General features: G+C 35.0%; 2 protein-coding genes across 2 annotated transcripts; both read right to left on the bottom strand.

Moving 5' to 3' along the window:
• Positions 1 to 23: 23 nt before the first annotated feature.
• On the bottom strand, positions 24 to 14,452 carry LOC129886176 (sucrose nonfermenting 4-like protein). Its single transcript, XM_055960754.1, has 13 exons — positions 13,707 to 14,452; positions 13,358 to 13,445; positions 11,775 to 11,954; positions 11,055 to 11,162; positions 10,867 to 10,926; positions 7,836 to 7,925; positions 5,526 to 5,660; positions 3,537 to 3,681; positions 3,298 to 3,471; positions 1,872 to 1,935; positions 1,684 to 1,753; positions 931 to 1,048; positions 24 to 393 (listed from the first exon to the last, which is right to left on the bottom strand). The coding sequence occupies exons 1-13, from the start codon at positions 13,829 to 13,831 to the stop codon at positions 299 to 301; spliced, it is 1,452 nt and encodes a 483-aa protein (XP_055816729.1). The 5' UTR covers positions 13,832 to 14,452; the 3' UTR covers positions 24 to 298.
• Positions 14,453 to 16,665: 2,213 nt separating this feature from the next.
• On the bottom strand, positions 16,666 to 23,429 carry LOC129886175 (cullin-1-like). The gene is made up of 9 exons (XM_055960753.1): positions 23,283 to 23,429; positions 22,842 to 22,989; positions 21,644 to 21,743; positions 21,048 to 21,233; positions 20,906 to 20,953; positions 20,624 to 20,827; positions 20,424 to 20,501; positions 19,059 to 19,145; positions 16,666 to 17,232 (listed from the first exon to the last, which is right to left on the bottom strand). Exons 2-9 carry the CDS (start codon positions 22,970 to 22,972, stop codon positions 17,194 to 17,196), a joined length of 873 nt encoding a protein of 290 aa, XP_055816728.1. The 5' UTR covers positions 22,973 to 22,989; positions 23,283 to 23,429; the 3' UTR covers positions 16,666 to 17,193.
• Between the last annotated feature and the right edge of the window lie 1,354 nt (positions 23,430 to 24,783).

Genomic DNA, 24,783 nt, shown 5'->3' with positions numbered 1-24,783 from the left:
CAGCTATACTACGACATGGTTGATGATAATAAGGTTGTGAAAATTTAAAATATAAATAAGGGAAAATTTGGGGATCCTCTCAATTTACAGACATTTCTTTCTGAACTCACATCCTGAAAAAAGAGGGGGAGTCAAAAGCATGAGCCCATCAGGACTCCACAAATTCCAACCAATTACAAATTCTTACTATGAGGAGAGGGCGTTGCTGAAGAGTAACTAACATGAGTGCCAAGCAACGGCTTCTTCATTAAAGTCACCACAACAAAACCCTAATAGGCAGGGTGATCACCTGGCTGTATCAGCAGCCGAGCAAGAACCTAAATACATCAGTCACTGAAATAATTCCTTCTACACGCTTGCTGCCAGCCTCCACAATGACAAGTCTCCTTGCTCCTGAAAAATACACAAGATCGTCAATAATTCTCTAAGTCAAGTCATTGAAGGCTACAAAATGTGCAGGAAAATGTGTTATAAACTTTGATTCATACAGTAGATTCTCACAAGGAAAGCAACACTAACTAGGAAGTGAGGGGGAATACAGTTATAGCAATCTCATACATCAGCAAAAAAGAAATGCAATGTCCAGAAACAAAAGAAGGGCAAACAAGATGGAGAAAACAATAGAAGGCTGATATAGTGGTACAAAATTGTGCTATACACATAATAGACCTCATGTAAAAGTCGTTCAAAGAAAATGGGATATTTCCATCTAAAAGATAAAGCAGGTGATATTCCTCAAGTGTTTGAATCACCCCCATTACATCAGAAACAGATACAGCTAAGAACAAGACTTTCCCTTTGGCAAAAGTTCAGCAGCCAAAACATCATCAGTTAGCCCAAAGAAATCTCTGCCTCGAGGTAATTATCAAAAGCAAAGGCACAGAATGCAAACTGAAAGTCTCAAATAAATGGAAGACTGAAGACATTTACCAGGAACAGCAAGTCGCTCCATTACTTTATGCAAAGGATCGGACCTTAGACACATTTGACACCTCTGTCCATTGAATAATCCATGAGGAGAACTTGCATCTTGTCCCAATTGTATCGCCTGCAGATGAAGCAGATAAAATGAGAGATCTAGTAACAGTTTGGGCATTAAATAACAACCTAAACTTGCATAAAAGGTACATATACATGCAAAAAAGATGTTGTCCATACAATTTTTGTCGTAACTCCTCGGTATTATAGCATTAAGGATAAGCATAAGCTACATAATGTGGATAGCAAGAAACAAGTAATCTCGTACTATTCTTACAGGGCATGGCATGTTGCAAATATTGATGATATGATATCAACTGGGAAATTTCTCAATACAACTTAAAGATCAAAAGGATCTATAGACCAGACAAAGTCAGAATTTCCTGAATGTACATAGTATTCTGCTCAGAACAGAATCATATTAACTTAAGCCACTACTGAGTCAGCACAAGAAAATTCCCACTAGCTCAAACTTTAGCAGATCAGTCCATCTCACAGGAATCAGGAGCCGCAGATGGTGAAGAGAACTGTATTAGCAATTGGGACCAGACATGCATCCTTAAATAGAATGGGACTGGACATGCATACTTAAACAGTGGGACGATTGAAAAAGAAAGGGAGAATTTGATGTGAACATGCATAAAGGGGTCCAGTACAAGACAAAATATCTAATGTTGTAGTAATATATATTTTAGACACGTTTACCTGATGAATACTCAATTCATCAAGCCGAATCTGTGCGTACGCTCTGTCCTTTGCCAATGCAGTAATGTCACTGTCACAAAATGACAAAAAGGCACATCATGTTGAACCAGGATTGTAATAGTAAAAGAATATGTCAGAAGATTACACAAAGTAATAGCTGCACTGTAGGTTTACATAGAGCTAACTACCTTCTACAGTAGATATCCAGCAAGGAGTCATTATCATCCACAATTGGTATCGCACTAACTTCAGCTGTAAGGCACAATAAAGAATAGGTTGGATGGCAAAGTGAACATAAAAAAAAAATGACATACTTGGAGCAAAAATTTCTTAAGTATCTCTTTTGGATTATAAGAAAGAATCACGGTATCTGTTGGCAAGTTGAGCGATTACCAGTAAATTGAACCAATTTTGAGAAACTTAGATCAAATGCTTGAACATTCGACAAAAAAATAAAATGACGTCTCTGTGGCATCTGATTCCCTCTAAAGCTTTATGCCATAGGTCCTAGTCCCCTCCAAGGGAAATGTTGTAATAGAGGAGATTTGGTAAAAGAATATTTTTGCAAAATTTTTAGAGTATAGAAGAGCTTAAGAAGTTGCTACACTTTGATACTATTGTTTGATTAAGTTAAAGATGTACTATTTTGGCTCAGATATTTGAATAATGTATCCTATCATCTTAACAAGCCTCAAAATCCAGATTTCTTTTTGTGGAAAGCTGACTGAAAGAGAGGTAATTAGTTTCTAACTTCCATCAATTATTTTACTGTGTAGTGTGTTCTATTCTCAACCTACTCTGATCAGAGAGCTTGAAATCTAGAGGGCTAGGTAGCTTGACTGTTAGGTCTTATTCAATGATTTTACACTGGGGAAAGTTCCCAATTTTTCCTCCATCATTGTCTTCTGTTTACTAGTCTTGATTCTTGAGCCCCAAAATGCAGCTCAGCTGGTTCTTAACAGTAAATTGAGTGCTAATGACCCACTAAAGTTACACCAAGACCCACGAAAGCTCCATTTGAACTGCAGTGATGTGAGGAGAATTTGATCTCTTTTTTTGACGGCTCATCTACTAAGTGTTGCAGAAATATTTACTTCATTCCCAGTGCTACACCCTCTACAACTCTGAATGATACCAAACATTATACAGGACTCTGATGTTCGCATGAGGTAAAATCTTAAAAGTGCTCTGTCTACTATACAATGTAATTTATTTGGATTGGAAATGCACAAGACCAAAATGCTGATTCCAACTTATGTATCACTCTCCGTTGTTATCGAACCCTAGGGTGTAAAGCAGTTGGAATTTGCCTCTACAAACATAGTGCTATCCTACTTGCAAAAATATTGGAGTCTTGTATCTTATTAGCTTCAAGTATCTGAAATAGAACAAGTTTTTTGTCCAAGTGATTTTTTTCTTCTAATTCACTAGTCAAACTTTTTCCCCTCTACTTTTACAAAGTCCTTCCAGAAAGCAAAACAGTTATTTAAGAAATAAATACACAAATAACCAAATGAAACCAGAAAAATAAAATAGAAACATGGGGAGGTCAAACAAGGACTATCCCGACTTCAACTAATGATTCAGAAAAGAAATAAGACAGGGAAGAATCACCTTGAACTAATAAAGATAGAGCAGCACCAAGAGAAGCATTTGGTCTTAGCATTGCAACTGGCTTTCCACTTGATTCCCCAATTTTCGGAACCCAAGTACCAATAGGAATTGAGCAAATTGGTTGCTGAAGAATTGGCAAGGAACTAGAAGAATGTTTAAAATGCCGGCAGATACCTGGACATTTCTTAGACATTAGCCAAGGACAAACAGTTCATTCAGCACATGAGAGAGTAACTTACACTTTAGAATCCCAGAGAGGGTGGCCAGGTGTAGCAGCTGAGGAAATGAACCATCAGGTGAAGAAGAATGGATAATGGGAATAGTTGAGACCTTGTTTCGCAGAAATCTTAAAGCAAGATCCTTCAAAGAGTCATAAGGCCCACCCTGCATGATGCAGAAGTTGGCAAATATTAATGCGAACAACGATATGCAGAAGCTAAATTGAAGGGAAAAGCAACAGAATAATTAAGGCCAGTAGTGTATCAAATGACAAGCACTTTTACCTTAATGTCAAACATCACTTCCCCATCCCCAAAACAAATTCACAAGGCTAAAATACAAGCGAAAGAAGTTCAAGTGGTTCTGAGACGAACACATTTACAAATAAAAGAACAAATCAATATGCAAAAAGGACTCTCAAGGGCCTTGAATAGAAGATTCTTCAAAACAGAGAAAAACTCAAGTAATGTGGAGTAAATTTTCAGAAAATAGCAGCAGCTCTGCCTATATTATGTTGCATAAGCATACACCAAACTTTGACGCTATACACCAATCAGGACCCCAATCATATAACGTACCGTGCAGTGAATCTCAGAACTCTGAAGCCAAACTTCCAACCAGAAGCCTGCCCAGAGGCTTACTTTACAAAGGTAACTAGATTTTATGCTACATATGTACCACTTAAAAGCACATTCTAGAAAGCATTTCTGTGCCTTTTGGTAGTATCCATAGGTATGGAATCTTCCTCTTTTAATTCATCTCTTTGATCCACTCACATTAAATTATAACTGGTATCATTCATATCCTATTTTGTGGTCTTGTTTATCACGCCTCTATACAACAGGATGCCAACCAGAGGCCTAGACTCCTGAACGTTCCATAACAAATGCATTTTAGTTCAATAAATCTTCACATTTACCAATGTCATAATTCGGTTTCCTCACTCCCAGTGCTACACCAGCAAACTGCACATGCTTCAAAATTCAAATTACTTTAAAATATTAAAAACACAGAGCAAGAAAATTATGAAGGGGAAAAAGACTGCCATGTCAACAAAATGCTAAACAGGAAACAAATCAGGCTCTCCGTAATCAAGATAGGATACTCTCTTAAAATTTACGAAATGGCAAAATCAACGGAAACAAAGATTCTATTTTCAATAGTTTCAAAGGCTTGAAGGAGCTTAGCCTTGTTCAACAGGAATTGATAGGATTTTCTCCTACAATGGATAAGAACTAAGAAGCAATGAAGACTGTTTATGAACAAATATCACATTAAGAAAGACTACAAGCCAAATTTCACTCAATAAATAAACTATACTTGGTGTGATTTCTATATGTCATTTCATCAAGTGACACGCAACTAGGCCAAAATTTTGTGAGTAACTAGTATCAAAAAATATTTAGCTAAATAGATTAATGCTACAAGCAGTAGTATACAAGGGAATTCAATAACAATTAGGGTGTTTAGATTGGCTTATTTTAATTGTTTTTGGCTTTTAACCTCTTTTTCTATTTTTTGTGGTGTTTGGGAAAGATAAAAAGTGCTTAAAAGCACATACTTTTAGGCCAAAAAAGTACAAAAATAAGCTAAAAGTTGGGTATGACCAACTTATGGCTTTTAGCTTTTCGCTTATAAGTTATTTTTTAAAAAAGCCAATCCAAAAACCCTCAAAATCATTTCAGATTTAATTTAGCAACCTACATATCTGCATCCACAGAAAACATCAGCGATACTCAACCAAATAAAGTTTCAAACAGACTCCGTTTTCTTCTTTTTCTTGCCTCTCTCCTATCCGCTAGATTTCCTCAGAGGATTTTGATGGAAAGACTTGGCTAAGGCTCTCAAGAAGCTAGAAAGAGAAAAGCTCAAGGGCACTCGTATAAATTCCTGGAAAAGTTAAAGACATCCTAATACCTTTTGGCCTAAATCAGGAAAAAAAAAATGATACCAAATGTCAGGAGAAATGATGAAAATATTGTAAATGATTAGCTGGGAATTTCACTTACATGGATAAGTCTTCTTGAATACGAATTCAAGTTACAGTCAATTTGCCTGTTGATGCGAAACTTTCCCCCTTTCCAAGCAGATATAGAATGTGTCTCGAGCTCTTCCTCCGTCAGGTTAGATCCATGATTCCCAAGCTGAAGTTGGATAACATATAGTATTTATATTCATTTATTTGGATTAATAGTGTTTATGTTCATTTAAGAAAGAATGATGTCAAGTCCCTTAAACATTACTTGATACCATTCATAGCCTCAAACATTGCATTCTTTTACTAGTTTTTCTGGTGCAAACTGGTTATTGTACAAGATGTAGATGCAATGTTAGACAAATAGCAGATTTGCACAACCTGAACGCTTGTAGCACTGGCTTAGTGATCTTTTTGCTTATAAAAAGAAAAGATACTATGATTCCACTAAGAATAATAGTCCTCTAGGATATTCACACATAACATGTCTACCATGAAAATAAATAAGTAAACCCTCACTTTCAAGTTAAATAGCTCTGTTTGACTTAACAGAATTTGTATAAAAATATAATCATTTGCTGAGTAGGAATCCAAATTACAGGATGTTCCGTGACAACATATTCAAAAGTAAGATGATGGACTTTTTGGTTTCACTTGGATGTCTGAAAGCTGAAAGTGGGATCCCTCAAAACTTTGACTGTATATTATAAATGGTAAGATATTTGATTTCAAGGAAGTGAATGTTGATTTGACTTGGTGCCAGAAAGGAGAGCATAGCATTCAATTTGGAAAGGACCAAGTAGCCATATTGCTCCTTTGAGCAGATTTTACAGAATTTCCTGTTTGAAGATAAAAGCTTTGCCAAGTGATGAATATCAAACAGTAGATACCGATTGAAACAACTTGTGTTAGTGCCCGTTTGGATTGGCTTACTTTAGGTGCTTTTAAGCCAAAATAGCTTTTTAAACAGTTTTGAAGTGTTTGGGTAAAGCTAAAACGTGCTTATAAGTACTTATTTTTAAGCAAAAATAACAAAAATAAGCCAAAAGTCTAACTTGTGGCTTTTGGCTTATAAGTCATAAGCCAAAAGCCAATCCAAACAGGCCCTTACTCTACTTTAGTGAACTTTCATGGGGTATAATCAAATCGAAGCTAAGAACCAAATATCTGCAGCTTTTCTAGTATATGTTAAGAAACCAGTTACAAGCATGTCAGTGTTGATCTTCTTCATGCTTTTTATGAGAGAGTTTGAGAGAGTATCTCACAACATATTATTGAAGGGCCAACCGGGTTGATCTTTTTCATGCTTTATCTAGCTCTAATACTTAACTTCATTGAACGAAGTTGTGGAGGAAGAGAGAGAAATTTTCAGATAAATCAAATCTTAAATCAAGCATCTCAGAAATAAGAACAAGAAGAACCAAACAGGAAAGTTTTCTAGATGAAGTAAGCAAAATTGAAGGTTGAAGTAAAGCTCAAGAATGACTCCACACGTAGATGGTGAGATAAGGCAAAGTTTAAAGTGAAACCAAGAAACAATATCCTCAGAGAAGAATATCAACCACTTCTTTCTTCATTGAAAGTTTACTTCTTAGTTATGCTATATGCTCTTCAACGTCTTGAGTCTAAGATGGTGTATGAGATGCTCTACTCTCCATTCCTTCAATGTTGGCCTGGAAGGGGTATCCAGAAAGCTACTTTTTTCTTGATTTAGGTGACGTAGTCTTATCCGATGAATGGCAGTGAGAAGGCGGAAAAGGTCATAAAGGGCTAAGCTAAGGGAGGCTACTCTCTCTGGAACACCATCCCAGCAGCCATTTGGTGGGCAATTTGAAGGAAAGAAACTAGAGATTTTTTTTCAAAGAAAGAAGATTTTGTACTTAAGATCAAGCACAACTGTATAGTTTTGCTTAGACTATGGAACAACATGACCACATTGGATGTAAATGATAGCTTGCCTATTCTTGACTTTATTAGCTCATTACATAGCTTGTAATGGCCTTCCCTTATGTTGCAACTTCTCACAGCACTCTCTTTATGCATTTTTTAATGAAGTAAACAAAAAATTATTAATGAGGGCACCCGTATACTAGTATACCCAAAGGTAGAAAACCTTACAAAAAAATATGGTTTTCTACAAAAGTCACCCAATCTTCTATGCAAATAGGAAACTTGTGGGTGACCCAAAAAGCGATAAGGGATAAGAGACTACTCCTTAATTGTATAAAATCATTTTCTTTTCCATCAGAACTCATTATGCTGTTTTATGAATGAAAACTACACCTTCCAATAAAAAAAAAAGAGGGAACTATATCCTGAGAGAAGGAATTACTATAATACTCACCTCCATAAGGATTAAGATGAAGTCTATCGCAGTGAGAACTCCAACAAATTGACCCATGCAAAAGTCCCACAAAGGAGCAACAGAGATTCCCTGGGAAAAGCTTTAATCAGATGTCAGCAATTCCAAGCTGTAACTTGGTGAAATGAACAGCAAGATAAATTCAATTACTGTTCACAGCAGTAAAAGGAAGACAGGAGCTACAATTGCAATGACAAAGTTGCTTTTGAAAGACTGTTGTTAAGGGGATTTTAATCCCCTCAACATGTAATAAAGTGTGTTGCACCCCCACCCCCCCACATGCACGGAATGATGATGCAATATTTAGTTATTCAATCATCCCATATTATACCTACCTAATTCTAAATTATTCTTAAAATTGCTCCATAATGAAGATAATTAAGCATTTATAATTATAGAATTTTGTTTTGATTTTCTTTTAAAAAATGCTAATTAATCACATACTCCTCCGTTTCAATTTGTTTGTCTTACTTTTCTTTTTGGTTTGTTTCAAAAAGAATGTCTCTTTTCTTTTTTTGGCAACTCTTTAATTCTAACTTTCCACATGAGATGTTTAAGACCACAAGATTAAAGGGCATTTTGGTACATTCTATATATCTTTAGTTTAAGACCACAAGATTCAAAATTATTCTTTCCTTATGTCAAACCCACACAAACAAATTAAAACGGAGGGAGTATTAAAATAATATATATTAAATTGGATAACATAATACAAATACAACTGAGGGTATTATTGGAAAATATTTATTCAATTTAAAAGCTCAAATACTTAAGATCATATATAGTACATCCATATTTTGATAGATTAACCAAACATCCAATAACAATTACACTATTACTTACCATATATTTTTAGAAGCCATTATTGCTTACCATATTACAGTTCTTGTATTACAGATAATGTATAACTTGTATGCAAACAATAGCTCCTTATGTTAATTACAGCAGCAAACTTCGCTGCTACTCTTTCTACCCCCGGCGATTATTTTCTCTGGTGAAGCCCAGTTAAAGATCTGCCACCGTAAGCTCCACCACTGCTCACGCCACCGACGACCAACAACCTGATTCATCTCCTCCAACTGTGCGCTCAACCACTGACCACTGCTTGACTGGGACCGCCAGCGGCCTAGATCTGTCGCTCCAGCGACTTTCTCACTTCTTGGTTCTGCCCGTAAACACTGTTCACCAGGTACACTCGTTTCCCCCTACTGTTTGGAGTATACTTCTTGATTTGTTGCTGTTGGAGTTTTGTTATTCCTTCATAGATATATAATCCCAGTCCCTGTTCTCGCGTTTTGCCTACTGTTTATTGTATATTTTGCTTACTGTTTACTGTATATATTATAAATTGTATTGTTCTGTTTTTCTCGTTGGTTCGGAGTTTCTTGTTTTCTTCAAGATTGAGCTGCATTCTCAGTATAGTGTTCCTGCCTCTAATTTCTTGATCTATATCCTTCTTCTTCCATAGCATACTTTGTATCGTTCGTCTCTTTTATTGATTTATGGTATAGTTAGGGTTCCTGCTTACTTCTTCCTGATTTACCGTATAATTTGGAATTATTGCTTGTTATCTTGCATTTCAGATTATATGCTTGATTTAGCATCCCTTAGTATATTTCTTTGGTGAACAATGATAGATTAGGGTCATGTCTTCGGTTGAGGCCGCGGTCGAGGGGAAAGAGCGGTAAGTGGGTTGAAGGTTCTCCTAGGTTGAGTAGGATCTTGGAATATAGGGTCTTTGACAGGGAAGTCCATAGAGCTAATGAAATTCTTAAAATGAGGAAGTATGATGAAGGCGTGGAAGTGAGGCTTGACACACAACCTAACCCTAATAAAGAAAATTTCAAGAACCTCGGGTTTGTAATCCAAGAAAGTGGGAACGTCGACAACGATATCACACATCATATTGGTGCATCATGGATGAAGTGGAGGCTTACCTCTGGAGTCTTGTGTGATAAAAAGGTACCACCAAAACTTAAAGGTACGTTCTATAGAGTGGTGGTTAGACCGATATTTTTGTACGAGGCAGAGTGTTGGTTAGTTAAGAACTCCCAGGTTCAGAAGATGCATGCTGCGGAAATAAGGATATTGAGATGGATGTGTGGGCATACTAGCAGCGATAAGATTAGGAATAGAAAGCGGAGATGCGCAGATGCCCTAGTGATAAGGTGCGAGAGGTTGGATGTAGTAGGCATGAGGAGAGATAGAGGTAGGCTAAAAAAGCATCGGGAAGAGGTGATTAAACAGGACATGATCCAACTTCAGGTTACCAAGGACATGACCTTAGATATGAGGGTGTGGAGGTCATGTTTCAGGGTAGAAGGATAGAAGGTAGTGGAGTGTTTTCTTGTTTGTTAGTGTTTGTCGTTGTACTAGTCGTATTCTTGTAGTTTCAGATACTGCACTATTTAGTTGTTGTTCATATTCTTTCTTTTAGGCTTTATATTGCTTTTTTTATTAATTGTTATGTTTTCATCATTGTTTTCTTTCTTTATACCTAAAATAGTTGCACTTGAACTGAGGGTCTTTCGGAAACAACCTCTCTAAGGTTTATGTACACTCTACCCTCCCAAGATCCCACTTGTGGGATTTCACTACGTATATTGTTGTATATGTTTCGATAAGAATCATAAAAGATATATAAGCAAGCAGAAAAATGAAATGTTTTCTTTTGATCAAATTAAAACTCCTTAGTAGATTGGATAACTTGTAGCCAATTTCACATGAAGTTTGGCATAGATAGCTTCGAGAAATCTAAATATACAAATTCATTATTCCTAATAATCATCAATTACATAAGAACAACTAGTCCAAGCCCTCAAAGGTGACGAACACTACGAGCAAGTACAGACCAACTCATTCCCCCTGATTTCATTATGATTGCCTACATCAACAACTAGCAAGAAATTCTAATTCCATCAGGTAGACAGCCAGATCTTATACAAACAGAATATAAATAATCAAAATCTACAGCCTATAACAGCATGTCTTCAATATGTATAACAGTATTTACCTGCTCATAGAGAACATGAAAAGCTTGTTTTACTGGAAGATTTACATCCAAGGCAATCACCTACAGAAGAAAGGAAAAGGAATATTTTACATTTTAACTAATAAAAAAGAAAAAAAAATTGCATCTTCTCATAATTATCCTGGACGTGTAGTAGGCAGAGAATAGAGACGACATAAATGTGTAGTTACCTTGCCAGACTCTGGGAGTAACTCATAGGCAGTATGTGTAGACAAAAATGCAGATATACGTTGACGCGATAACTCTATTTCAGCCTGTGATATCTGTGGAACTGCATCCTGCACATAGTATCTGATGGCGTGAACAAATTTGTACATCACATAAAAAGGTAGTGATGTTGTGATGCAACTTTTATTTGTTGAAATGTGATGTCCTCGATATTGAATATCAAAGGTCAACTATTCTACCAATGTACTAGGTAAAATTTCAAACAATTAAAAGTCTTAAATTTCCACTGCAGGGAAAAATTAGAGACTTTCAAATTACTGCAAAAATACGATGTCTCTGCCAGGACCTCAAATTGTATTCACAATAGTTTCAACCACTGCATAATATTCCGCGACAATGAATAATGTCGCAAAAAAAAGTAAGCTGAGAAAAACAGAACCAAATAGTCGCACAGAAAGATCTCTTCTTCTCTATCAGGATCACAGAGCAATAAAAATGACAGACTACTCGATAGCTTGAGAATATTCCTTTACCCCAGAAATCTTATCCACACAATCCCTGCGGATATTGAAATTTGTGGCAGAAAAGAATGCAAAAGCAAAAAGGGCCAAAAAAGGTATCAAGTAACATGAAATAAATTCAATAGAAGTGAAGCAGGGTAGGAGCCAAATGCATCATCCAATAGAACAATAGAGTCATATGAACTATGTTAATCCTCTTACCAGTCGAAGAAAATCATTATCGACATCCATATTAGATCCAACGGGCACATCTGGACTAAAAAGTTCAGGAATAGCATCCGACTCCCTGGGCAAGAAAATTGTGTTGACTACACCATAATTTCCACTTACAACTGACTGACGCTCATCATGACGCCATTCTCCATCAACAAAGAACTTGTACTGCAAGTGAAAATGCAAATCAATTTATGCACTATTACAAAAACATTTTATTAAAATCCTAGTTTTTATTGACTATGTCATTTGAATTTAAGTGAAGTATTAATATTTTCATATAATTGTCATTTCAACTATGTTTAACCAAACTTAGGGTGAAAATGTAATTCAAAAGAAATGAAAGAAAAAAGAAGATAATGTAAATCTCGCCTCTGCTAAACATATTCTCTATCAAAAGAAGAGGGGACTATGATAAAAGAACTATTTACAACGAAGCATTGCTTCCCTTTATTTCTTTTTACACTGAAATAGAAGAAAACATAAGCATTGTCAAACATTATAGTATGGAGAAATGAACAAATTAGTTTTTGCTAAGTGGATCATTAATCTTGGCCTGCCATATATGTAACACACTTGTCGACTGAGAGGACTAGTACGCAGTAACAAGAGGTTGCTGGTTTCCTTGAGCACACAGCTTGCAAGATTTCTTCAGCAGGCTGAGATAGTGGAAACTGATCCCTAAGATCAAAAGGAACTAGGAATTGAGAGTTCCTAATTAGCTGGAACTTCAGCGCTCCTATATCTTGTACTAAGTTGTGTTTATGATGTAGTTCCAGAAGTATATGTCTGATTATGCAGTATGTTTGCCTCATTGTCTGCAATTAATATGAATTGCCCAAAAAAATGTATACTCAGTCTGATTTATTAATAGAATTGTGAAACTCTATAGGTCAACCACTCACATTTCAATTTCCTACTTCATTGTTGTGTGTTTTTTTAGAATGATTCAATGTGTTTGTTCAAATCCATCTGCACAAAAACCAGAGATATTTGCAGATATAATACAGGTAAGAAATATTTAAAGAGTCTATCATCTTCCTTGATATGCTTACAATGAATTTGCATGCTACAATTGGAAGATTCACTAGTTTCTGTTATATAGGTTTACGTTGGGATTTCCTGCAATTGATGTAATGATTTTAGATCTATCTTGTTTAATTCGTCATAACTTTGAAAGAAAATTTCACTCAAATTATCTTTCCTTGCAATTATCCACCCAATACATTCAAACTATTCTCCATCAAGCAAAACCATAAATCTCCTTCATCCAAAGAAAACAAAACACTGCACCTAAGAGACTTTTTAATTTCCTGCTTCACAATCTTTGAAAAGTTTACTCCCTATTGACCTCTCAAACAAAATAAAAGAAATGGTTTTTTGAGTGAAGTTACCATTTGACAGTCACACACCATCAAATAACAGCTCATAAAAGCTCACCAGTAAGGACGTTAAACTAAGCATTTCTCTTAGCAACGGTCAGCAACAAAGCCACTCTGTCTGAAAGCTACCAAAAACTTTACAAAGTATGTATTATAGGCGTAGACCAATGCTTGATATAAAAAACAAACCTGGTGATGTCCTGGTGTTAAGTTGCAGACAACCTGAAACACAGTTGGGCAACCCTCCATGGGTAACATTGTTATGTGATCTTGCCACCTGCATAATACCAAATTCCATTAAAAAAATGAAAGACAATCTCTCACTTAAACCAACATAAAAATGACTAATAACAGAACAAAGAATAGCCCCCAGTGCTTTGGTCTGGTGGTACAAGCGCAGCACATATGTGGGTTAAGCACGATTTCAACCCTGCTGCACAAGTTCCAAACTGCGCCTCTGGATTTATCGTATCAAAAATATACCAGAAATAAAAAAGTAGATATAAATAACAAACAAAAAAGAACATCAACTCCTCACCTAGTGAAAGTGCCACTGAGCAACACTCTTCTTCCCCCATAAGGCCATTCAAAACGTGTTGGCATCAAAACAGTACCTGCAACCCCAGTATGATTCTGCCCACTATCACTACCAGACCCAAACATCTCCCCTTCACAAAGATTTACACTTGACCAGAGAAAAATAAAAACTAACCCCCAAAAAAGACTGAATTTCCACTTCAATTGATAAATTATCCAAATAAACAATCTACAAAAACTAAATTTCTCCAATGCCCACTAATTTCCAAAAATCACCACAACTGGGATCCTCCATGCTACAGCAGGGGACCCCTCCTCACATCCTACACATGCAAACACAGAATCGAAACCCTAGCACAAATTCTCAATCCAGAATCTCAAAAAAAAAAAAAAAAAACCACCCAAGTTTCCAATAATGGACGGAACCCTCTAAATTATCATCAATTCACGAATTATAACAAAAACAATGCAATTCCAAGTCTGATCTAAACTGAATCCCTAGATTTTCCGTACAAATCGAAGGCGAAAAAAAAGAAAACCCTAAATTCAGATTTCGGAGAGATGAGAAAATAAAGATTCAGTTTTTAAGAGTAAGGATAGATAGTATCGACATTAATGATAGATCTTTGAAGTTTGTGTGCAATGTGGCGAAAAGTGGAGAAGAGAGAATCATCTATGGAGAAAAAGGCAAAAAATAAGTTAAAAAGAGAGGCCAAACTGAAAAAGAAATAAAAAGACAGATGGGAAAAACAAAAAAAATGGTGAAATAATTGTATGTATGTGCGTGCATGTACAAAAAAGATTACGTGTACGGATGTGCAGCTGAGGTGAAGAGAGGAGGAAGTTAGAGCCTACTTTTCTTTATATATCACTTTTGAAACTCACCCTTGTGTTTTATAAAAACAAAATTGAACCCAAAGAGAAGAAAAAATAATTAAAAAGCTCTAATTCTAAGGTAATATGTAGAGAAATGATTATTATCAAAATTTGGGATTTAGTAGGGGGTGAGCGTTTGATATTCAGATTGAAATTTTTTGAAATTTTAAATTTGATAATTTGGTAATCAATAGTTAAAAGGCAATATTAAAATATCAAGTTTTTAAATTTTGATTTGATAATTCGATAATCGGTAAATTCATTAAATAAATAATTCGGTATTTAAAGTCCATCTATAATTACATTGTACACTAATTTAAGATAAATTATTGAGAAATTACATTAATGTGAAGTCCATCTATAATCACATTATACACGAATTTAAATGTAAACAACACATCATGCATTAGTTTTCTAAAAGGTTAGAAATATCCCATTGAAGATGCAAAAGAAATGTCGATGCATGTAACATTATTTGATGAACTCGAATGACTAAAGAATTATGCTCAAAAGTTGAGGATGAAATAAAACGAACATCAAAGACTAAAATAATTTAGAGCCTTAAAAAAAAATAACTCTATGATTAACTACTTCAAACTCTAATCATGTTCTAGGAAACACAATATTTGCTCATTAGCAATATAAATATCGAAGTATATTTTCGTCCACTTTTTTTTTTGAGTGCAACACATTATATTTTTTCAATCAACATATAGATACTAATAAAAGAATATACTGGACAGAAATAATCATATGAAGTGCAGTTATAGATTTTGCTATATAAAATGGTTAGCAATTTCTCGAGTAAAGAACAACCACTATCTATTTTGCTATCATCCCAATTTCTCGATGATTGACACACTTTTATGACGAATTAATATATATTTTTGGGAGAACAATTAGTAATCAAGAAATCACAATTTGAGCTATAGTTCTATCTATAATATTGAGCAACTTTCTAAAGATTGTTGCTTGGAAATTTTTTTATAGTTGAACAAAAAAAAGATCAAAATTTCCAAATGAGCTTTTTTGAACCGACTAATTATGGTGAACAACTTCAATATAATATTGTAGGAATTGTATCAGGAATCAACTTTGAGCACCCTTATTTAAGATATTTTCAATTTTTTAAAACTATTTACAATGTAGCTATAGTGGTAAACGTCAAATTACTCTGCGTCTTCTTAATTTTCTTCTTTACAACTTCAACACAACAAGAAGAAGCCACGTGTAGTCCCAAAAGTGGAGTCTGAAGAGAGTAAAGTATACATAGACTTTACTCCTACCTCAAAGAGACAGAGAGGTTGTTCTCAACTCGAGTAACTCACGCACACACTTAACCAAGGGAGTGGTTACGTTCACTATGTCCCCCTTATTCCCGACATGCTATGGTGAATTACATTTTCTGAAAAAATGAACAAACCTTTGGATTGACTCGCCGTTAACATGAGAAGAAGAGGATTTGTTCATTTGTACAAAAGTGAAAGTAAAGTATGACAAACCTTAGGAAGGTGCACCTTGTTGATCTCTATCAGTTCAAACTTTCGGATAAAGCTGGGCATGACAAACCCGCATGTCTGAAGTTTGAAAACTTCACATGGTCTAATGAAATATAGTTGAAAATCAAAAGTATTTAATATGTACTTAGCCACTTCATAGTCAAATTCAGACCTGTGAGATTGAAATTGAAAATTGCAGAAACTTCAGACATATGGATGAAATTTGAGAATGTCAAACCTAACTTCAGACCCAAATGATTGAAGTTGAAGTCGAACACAAGTTTATTTGTGCACTTGCCCTGCACCATACCCTAACTTGGACCTACCGAAAATGTCTGGAACAAATCCAATCTTAAGAAGAGGCCACTTGAAACCATTGAAGAGATTATGGACAGAGCTAAAAGTGATGAAGGATACGAAACTTAGATCATGTAATGACTGATATTGTTCAACAGAGACATTTCAATTTATGCATATAAAAGCTTGCATATCTCTCTCATGTGCAAGCTCATATGCTGCATGTTAACTCACTGAACAATATGTCATTCTAAAGAGAGAACGACCAAGAAATCTGAGACGGTAAAATGGTTAACTTTTGCTGGAAAATTTGCTCATGGAGATTGTAGGCAGATTGAAACAAAATCAAATTATATACAGGCAAATACAAAAAAACAAAGCATATGCCAAAGCAAAGTCAGTTATAATATCTGAGATATTGCAGCTTTTTGGTAGTTATGATTGCATTCCTCAGTCGGCAAATATGTATGAGATTTCTGCATCAGTGAAACTATGAAGTATCTTCTCCCCCGTAAGAGATGTATAGCATATACTGCAGAAATGTGCAAATTAGTAAAGTATATTTACTTCTTACTAGTGAATATGTTTGCCCTGCTAAATCCCTAGACACTTTCAGCTATGAGTAGCGCCAAAAAAGGAATTAAGGACCTAAATCCAAGCAGCACCAATAGTGGAGCCGCAAAAAATAGACTCTGGGAGAGATCATCCAAATCGTCACTGGTCAATAACACTTTTGGGCTTTTTGTTAGTGTTTTTTGTTCCCTTTCCTGGGGTACTATCTGACACTATAATGTTGGTAAAAAATGTGGCACTTCTTTATCCAATGCTTAAATTGGAACATCTGGACAGTAATTCCTGTAACAAAATTAAAAAATAAGCAATGTTATCAGAAATTACTTGTATGTTATTATTTTTGACAGTAATTACTTATAATGTTTTTATAAGTGATGTTATAAAAACTGTACTGCAGAACTATCACATGTTCTCCCTCTGGGATCAAGATCCAGGAGGAACATGGGGTAGTGGGCTTTTCTTATTCTTCAAATGTGAATTTCAGGTTTAATGAAAGACCACGCAATTAACAATTAATGAAAAATTTTCAAGATCTTTGATATGTTTCGACGACAAAGAGACATAATGTAGCAATTAAAAAGCTATTAAGAGTATATTTGTCCTAAAAAAGCCCACATTTGTTACTATTCTCAAAAATTCCACACAACACAGCACCAGAAATCAGGGTCATCCAGATGCTACACCCCTTTTGCTCTAGAGAATCATGTGCGAAGATAGAAATAAGTACATGGGGGGAAGGAATATCCAAAACTTGAATAAACTTATCATGCAACACTTAGCAGCATATATTGAAGAAAAAAAATAGACATGCTACATCAGAGACTAATGGCCGAGGTGGAATAAAAATAGATTTAATCATTCACAGAAATAAAATAGAACATAACTAATAGACAACACAACAAAAAACATGTGAAGGTCATTGCTGAGTTGAGCCTAAAGCATTACAGATTCTACAGAGAGAGCTCACATGTAAAGTAAAATTGGTTTTGAAAACTCAATCTGTCAACTCTCAAATTATGATCACATAAAATATAAATTCATTTTTTACTTAAGAATCTAACTTAAATTTTTAACTGGATCGGGATTGATTTTAGCATCTAAATCCAATTTGCATTTAATCCTCACATTTGGCTAAATTTGAAGGTTGATCATGACTTAGAAGGATATTTTCTGGACATTCACTAATAATGGATTAATTACAGAATCTTCATTTTGTTACATTTAACTACTACTTAATGTATGCTACACAATGAACATAGGTTATTGATGCACTAAAAACTCAAGTACATCTAAACATATGCTGGTTATATACTAGCTTCGATATTGACATATTTAATTGTCAAGCACTATAACTGCATGCTGGTTGCCTGGTTTATACCCTAGCTTTGATCGTAATTAAGTTTTTTCGAAGGATGCTCTCAAAAAAACCCATCTAGATGTAGTTTATTCTTCAACAAAGTTGATCTACAAAAAAACTAGATCCCCCCCCCCCCCCTACTTGCTTAGTATGATTGAGAAAATAGGATTGAACTTCTCCAAAATCTCACGAGTTCAGAAACCCTACCTTTTAATTTTCCACATTAAAGGACTCAGAACAATGCATCTTAAATCTTCTCAAGTAAAATATAGACAATGGTGGTGCAAGTTGTGATGTTTTGCAGATACTGATGCAATATAAATTTGTAGAAGGTGATATTAACCCATGGATCGAGTGTTTCAACCAAAAGCAACAATTAACTTTATAATTTTAAAAACATACCCAAAAGCACGATAGTAGGACTAATATGGGTCACCTACATTGCTGGAGATGATACAAGAAAGTTACGAAAAGCTAAAATCCATTGAGAACATTTTTTATAACCGTGATGTCCGAGCCAACTTGTGCGCACCTCGTCTAATTCCACGGGATACCTGTCAACTCCCACTAGGTACCAGGTAACTCTGTCCACCAAGTCTAGGACAGATTGGAAGAAATCGCCTAATGTTTTTTGTATAAGACTCATGGTTTTCAACCCACTTCATTGACCACTGAGCCACACCCTTGGGTGCATCGAGAGCATTTATATGTATTTTCTTTTAGCATTTAGAGACTAATAAAAAGAACCAACCTGATATCTTGTTGAGTTGAGGTTCTCAGCCGTCTTTTTTTCAATCAGCTGGCTTGTAGTTTCACCAATCAACTTCAGATGCACAACCTGAAAAGAATTTTCAGATGAGAATCACTAACTGGTCAACTGACATTCTTTTTTTATGAAGTAGTTTCATTGATGGCATCCATTAGATGCAATGAGTTGTTCACTAACATATTTTATCAAACGAAAAGAGATTAGGTGACAAGAAATTACAGTGACCATTCTCTGAAAAAGTAACATTCTTTAGAATGATAGTACAATTTATTGGTTTCTAAAGCAACTGTAATCCGTGGGTATGAGAAGCACTTGGAGAAGTTATTTCAAGTACTATAGTTGTGTACTGTTTCGCAGGGTTTGGTCCAGTCACAAGACTGATACTCCTGAGCAGGTACACTCACTTATTAGTAACATAGAAAGAAAACGAACAACCATTCTTCCACCAAATGACATTAGGGCAAAATGTATCACTAAAAGGTATATTTTTCTAGAGAGAGAATACACTTGATTAAAAGTTCGCTGGCACAATGTTGTACCTTCATTCAAGCACATGAAACCCAAGAAGAATGGTCTATCCTCGTGGTTCTCCTACGTAGAGTAGTTAATAGAAAATAAGTTAGCAATGGGTTGTCTGGGAGGTTTGTGACTTGAGCATTTAACTAGTCATGAATGCTAAAACCACAGTCTCAACAAGCATTTAACAATTAGCTAAATCTAAGTGATGAAATATCCCAAACCATGTATCTTTGAACAAGAGATGTTTTGGTTGCATCTCAACTCCAAATTACTTCTTGAAGGCTAGATGTCTTACAAATCTATCTAGTTGGTCAAAATTGACCCCTGTAAATAGCTGAGGCCAATTTTGTTAGCTCCCTAGATTTCACTTAATTTACTTATCTGGAGCTAACCAATCTCTTTTTGTTATCTCAATGGTGCACTCTTGTATTTTTTGCATCTACTTGATGCCATTTAATTTCAAAAAAGAAATATCCATAGCCATGTAACATATCCACACACAATGCTCAAGTGATCATGTGTGAGAAGAGACTTAACATTAACCCCGTGAAACCAGACATTTAGCTTCTCAGATTTTTTAAAAATAAAGACATTAATCATGTGAAACCAAGGATTACAAATTTTATACATGTAGGATATCGAACAAGGAGGATAGAACCTTTATACCCTCAAAATTAAGACTGCAATCACATCTATCACCATTATGATAAGAACAAACTAGTTTAGCGAAACATCCACAATATTTGAATCCTTTAGCTCATATCATCAAATAAAATATTAAGAACTTGATCACAAACTGTAAGAAAGTAAAGGAATAAACAGTAGTACCTGAAGTAGCTTCTCTACAGAGAAAGGATACATGTACTGACTCAGCTTTCCTTTTTCATCATTCAAACACCGTTCCACCTAACAATAGCACCTTTAATTAGAACGATAGTACAGAAGAATTTTTTGTTAGAAATGGGAAATCCTATGAAAGAAACAAATTCATCCAGCACACTGCTATTTTTAAGACAAGCATAGAAAACCTTCAATATATAATCTGTCGATGAATAGCTAAGAAGCCACTCGGAGGCAAATCGAGAGTAGCAGCTGGATGTATCTGCAAGCAATTTCTCCTCAAACATGTAATAGTACGTTCCTTTCTCTGACCCACCATTTTCCCAGAAAAATGTAGAGAGGCCCTGTAGTAGGCTCCTGTCAATTGGTTCCTCCTTACGGTCTTGACTTACCTACATGTGGCATACTGTAAATAACTAGCTATTCATAGTTGGAATCAACAACAAACTTGACATGCTTCTTAAAAGTACCAGTAAAAGTGCAGCATCAAAAAGTTCTGGAAGGAAATCACAGCAAACCTGAAATGGGCAAAGGAAAATCAGTATATTACGAAGTTTCTGCGTCTACAAATTAGCAAGAGATGATTTTATGTAGATATACAGAGACATTTACCCTATTCTGGAAACACGAAAGAGCAACCTCTTTAAGGGGTGCAGAACTTTTCTGATCGGTGCATTTTTTATCAAGGTAAAGGAAAAACCCTCCAAGACACTTCACCATTGCTTTGTAATTTGTCCAGGCACGTAAGAATTCAGCTAACAGAGAGGCACCACTCTTATCTTTCAGAAAAGGCAGAACCTAGAAGCAAAGTGAAAAGTGATATTCAACACAGGATATTAGCCAGTGTTAGACAAGGAGAAGTTGCTCATAATAGAAAAACCCACATTCATTGCATTCCTTAGACAAGTCATCTTTGTTACTACAGAATTTTGGTTGCATTTAGTTACAATATTAAGGAAAAACAATTTTGTGAAGCATTTCATATCCAAATTAACCAGCAAACAGAAATAAACAGTACATCATCTGCATTCTACCTGTTCAAAATGTAATGACGACTTGTATGCTAATGACCAAATGAAAGACAATATGTTCACATTGAATTAAGATACTTTAGCAGATGTAGCCATAGTTAGGATAACACTGAAGTTGTTTAGAGAGAATATGATTTTTTGAATGAAGTTTGCCACTGGTGGTCCATAAAAACTCACCTTGAAGTATACACTCTCATCTAAGACAGCATGATACCTTTGAAGAAGTTCTGCTGATAAATCATGTGGGGGAGGTCGAATACACAAGAGATAAACAGAGCTATCAAGAGTTAAAGATTCAAACTGCAATGGAAAATAATACTAGCACCAAATTTTCAACTATATTACTACCTAAGAATTAAACAAACAGGACAAGTATAACGGCAAAGATAATAAAAGGAATGCTAACACATCACTTGGAACATTAGTGAAAGGAACATAGTCTTAGATCTAACTAAGTTAGGTATTACTCTAATGCAACTAAAGAAAATAATTGAAAAACTAACCCTCATGGTAGTTTCAAATCAGCAAACACAGAAATGATTATCTTAGCTAATATCCTGGTAGAAGCCATGTTAATATTGACATACAAACAAATTGGGTATATGTGCATGCACTAACTTCTCTTGCATCTCTTTCTTCGCACACATGAAGATTATAACGGTATTTCAGACAATAAAATAGCAAATCATTTTTGACTAAATCTGTATGCATTTTACGTGAACAAGCCATCGTTGTTGTTGTACTCATAATTACCATCACACATTTTGATGCAAGCATATTCAGCTTATTGTGAAACAAATTAGAATACCAACAAGGAAAATACAAACAGAAAGGATCAAACAAACAGCCAAACGAAAGGGAAACACTAACATCAACACCTACTACTACTACACTACAGTCCTAACTGTACCAACCAGCTAAAAGTAATTTACCAATAAATCACCCATCTTTTTTCTTCTTACATCTCCCCTCAAAACAGACCCAAGGCTTTGGTTTAGTGGTAAGAGTGTATCTTGTGATATGTGGGTTAGGTTTTCTTTTCCCATTTTATTAAGTATAAAAATGAATTCAGGCACGTCAGGGATTTAAACCCTGCCACAAACAAAAGCTTGGTACTTAAGTGGAGAAAGGTAGAGGGGGTAGATCCATTATCCATCAAATTTTGGACCATCTGCCACTCGCCTCAGGGAATTCTCAGTTATAATTTTTTTTTAAAAAACAACAAATCTCTTCACCATTCCTTTCGTGGGAACACAATTTGAGATGACAAATTTCAAGAAACTTATTTTCTTCGAAGAAACAGATTCCCTCAAAACATGGTGTAATACTACTAACAATAAGATTAATGCAAACCATAACAAAATTTCAAGGATACTTATAATATCTCATGTATTCTTCAGAAGTGAACAGCTTACAGGCAGGGTAACCATCCATAATCAACTTCACTTTCGTAATGCCCTCCTCTAGTGTCTTCACACTCTCTTCTGTCCTCTTCGCATTACTCATTCTCTCAATTCTTCAACCTATTCAAATTTCAACAAAACAACCACAACAATCAACAACAACATAGCCAATGTAATACTCTGAGGAAGGTAGAGTATACACATACCTTACCCCTACTTCGTGGAACAACCACAACAATAAACTAACAAAATTATGTAAACACTAACAAGAAAAAAATAGCATGCACAGGGTACATCACCCTACACATTACTGTATACATGTACATTAAAAAAGATCAAGAACACGAATACAATGAACGATGAATCACTGAAAATTAACGAAAGAGAGAAAATCTGGGGAATCAGAGTGTTACCAATTAGGGTTTATGAGAAGGAAATTTTGTACTTTGCTTGGACGTCTGTTTCTATGTGATGAATGCATGAAAACTGGGGGAAAAAGTGAAATAAGTAAAGTTGAAAGCTGCCTTAAAAGCCTGATATTTCCAGTTGTACAATTAAACGGTGTCGTTCTATTCTTGGTCATCTCTATAATTATGGATTTTTATTGGGACATTCGGCGCATGCTTAAAATGTGGAGAAATTAGATTATGATTTTGTTACACCTTAAATGAAGCAACAATTATTCAGTTAAGACTACCAAATATATCATGTTTGTTTTTCCTTTTCTACTTTATTGTATAATTATACATTATACGTGCAGCATTTCTACTGGGTAGAATTTATGAAGGTAATGTTTTGAAAACTATATGCACAGCGGAAACATACCATAATCTTATTGCTTATTTAAATAATAGATAACACATACGTTTATGCTATAACACACACTATTATGCTATAGACTACATAAATTTTCTGAACTATAATTCAATAAATACCTTTTGAAGCGTGAGCAGATACCTTCAAGTGAATCCACAAGTTAGACTGCAGTTTTGCGGTCTTCTACAGTGATTCCAAGTGCACAATCAAACTCTCTCAACACTTGGGTGGGCAAGTATTGTATAGAAAATCTATTCTCTTTCTAAGTTAGAAGAATTCTACTTATAGAGATTTCTTCCTAGTCCTAAAACCATAAGAAAACTCACTGTCTATTCTTGGAACATAAAAACAGGCTACTTTCTCCATTTTTCCTAGAAAATAGAATTTTGAGTTCTAGTAAAATATGAGCACGGTAGGAACTACACAATTTATTATTGAGCCTCCCTATTATGAAAATAATTCAAATAATTAATTTAAATTATTCTTAATATAATAAATCACAAACCATTCCACTAGAAATTCGTAATTGCACTCCTCAATTTATATTTCGAAATACCCCATTAAATACTTATTTAATTTCTCATGTTAAGATTACAGATATTAATCTGCAAATTAAATTACTGACAAATTCAATTCAACGATTAATTTTCTTTAGAGCACTGCTGAACTTATTTCACGTTGTCGAATTCATAAATCTATTTGCATAGTTTGACACAATGAAAACTTATAAGCTTCTCAAAAAGTCATATCATCAATCTCTATATAAGTAAATAGACAGATAAACTAATATATGATCTATTAAAATTGAATAAACAATTGTTTTATAATAAATATTATATCTAAATTCATAATTAATAGTATATATCCCAACATATTTTATTTTTTTCGGTACAAACAACAAAAAGTGGTGCCTATTCTATCAGCTTCGACCATCGATTCGGCAAAGGAAGGTGGACTGTCAAAAAGTGTTAACATGGCCAAAGCTTTGTTGTTTGCTCCATGTTTTTAGCTAGACTATCCGCTTTGCTCCCTGTAAATGTGAGCGACTACTGGATGAAGGACCCGCAATCGATCTCACACTAGAATGTCAATAATCTC

The sequence above is a fragment of the Solanum dulcamara genome, chromosome 4 (assembly GCF_947179165.1).
Source record: "Solanum dulcamara chromosome 4, daSolDulc1.2, whole genome shotgun sequence".
Lineage (NCBI taxonomy): Eukaryota > Viridiplantae > Streptophyta > Magnoliopsida > Solanales > Solanaceae > Solanum > Solanum dulcamara.
The sequence above is the reverse complement of the archived record's forward strand: the minus strand, read 5'-3'. Positions and strand labels throughout refer to the sequence as shown.

Bases quoted from the DNA above. Each gene is read 5' to 3' on its own strand.
- LOC129886176 (XM_055960754.1), bottom strand. From the start codon at position 13,831: ATGTTTGGGTCTGGTAGTGATAGTGGGCAGAATCATACTGGGGTTGCA. The intron at 11,955-13,357 runs GTTTGTTTTTTA...TTTCACTTGCAG, and splicing joins TAACACCAGGACATCACCAG to TACAAGTTCTTTGTTGATGG. The intron at 5,661-7,835 runs GTGAGTATTATA...ATCCAACTTCAG, and splicing joins TCATCTTAATCCTTATGGAG to CTTGGGAATCATGGATCTAA.
- LOC129886175 (XM_055960753.1), bottom strand. From the start codon at position 22,972: ATGAGTAATGCGAAGAGGACAGAAGAGAGTGTGAAGACACTAGAGGAG. The intron at 21,744-22,841 runs GTATCCTTGAAA...AACTCTTGATAG, and splicing joins GAATACATGAGATATTATAA to CTCTGTTTATCTCTTGTGTA. The intron at 19,146-20,423 runs GTACTACTGTTT...AATTCTTTTCAG, and splicing joins CTGTAGAGAAGCTACTTCAG to GTTGTGCATCTGAAGTTGAT.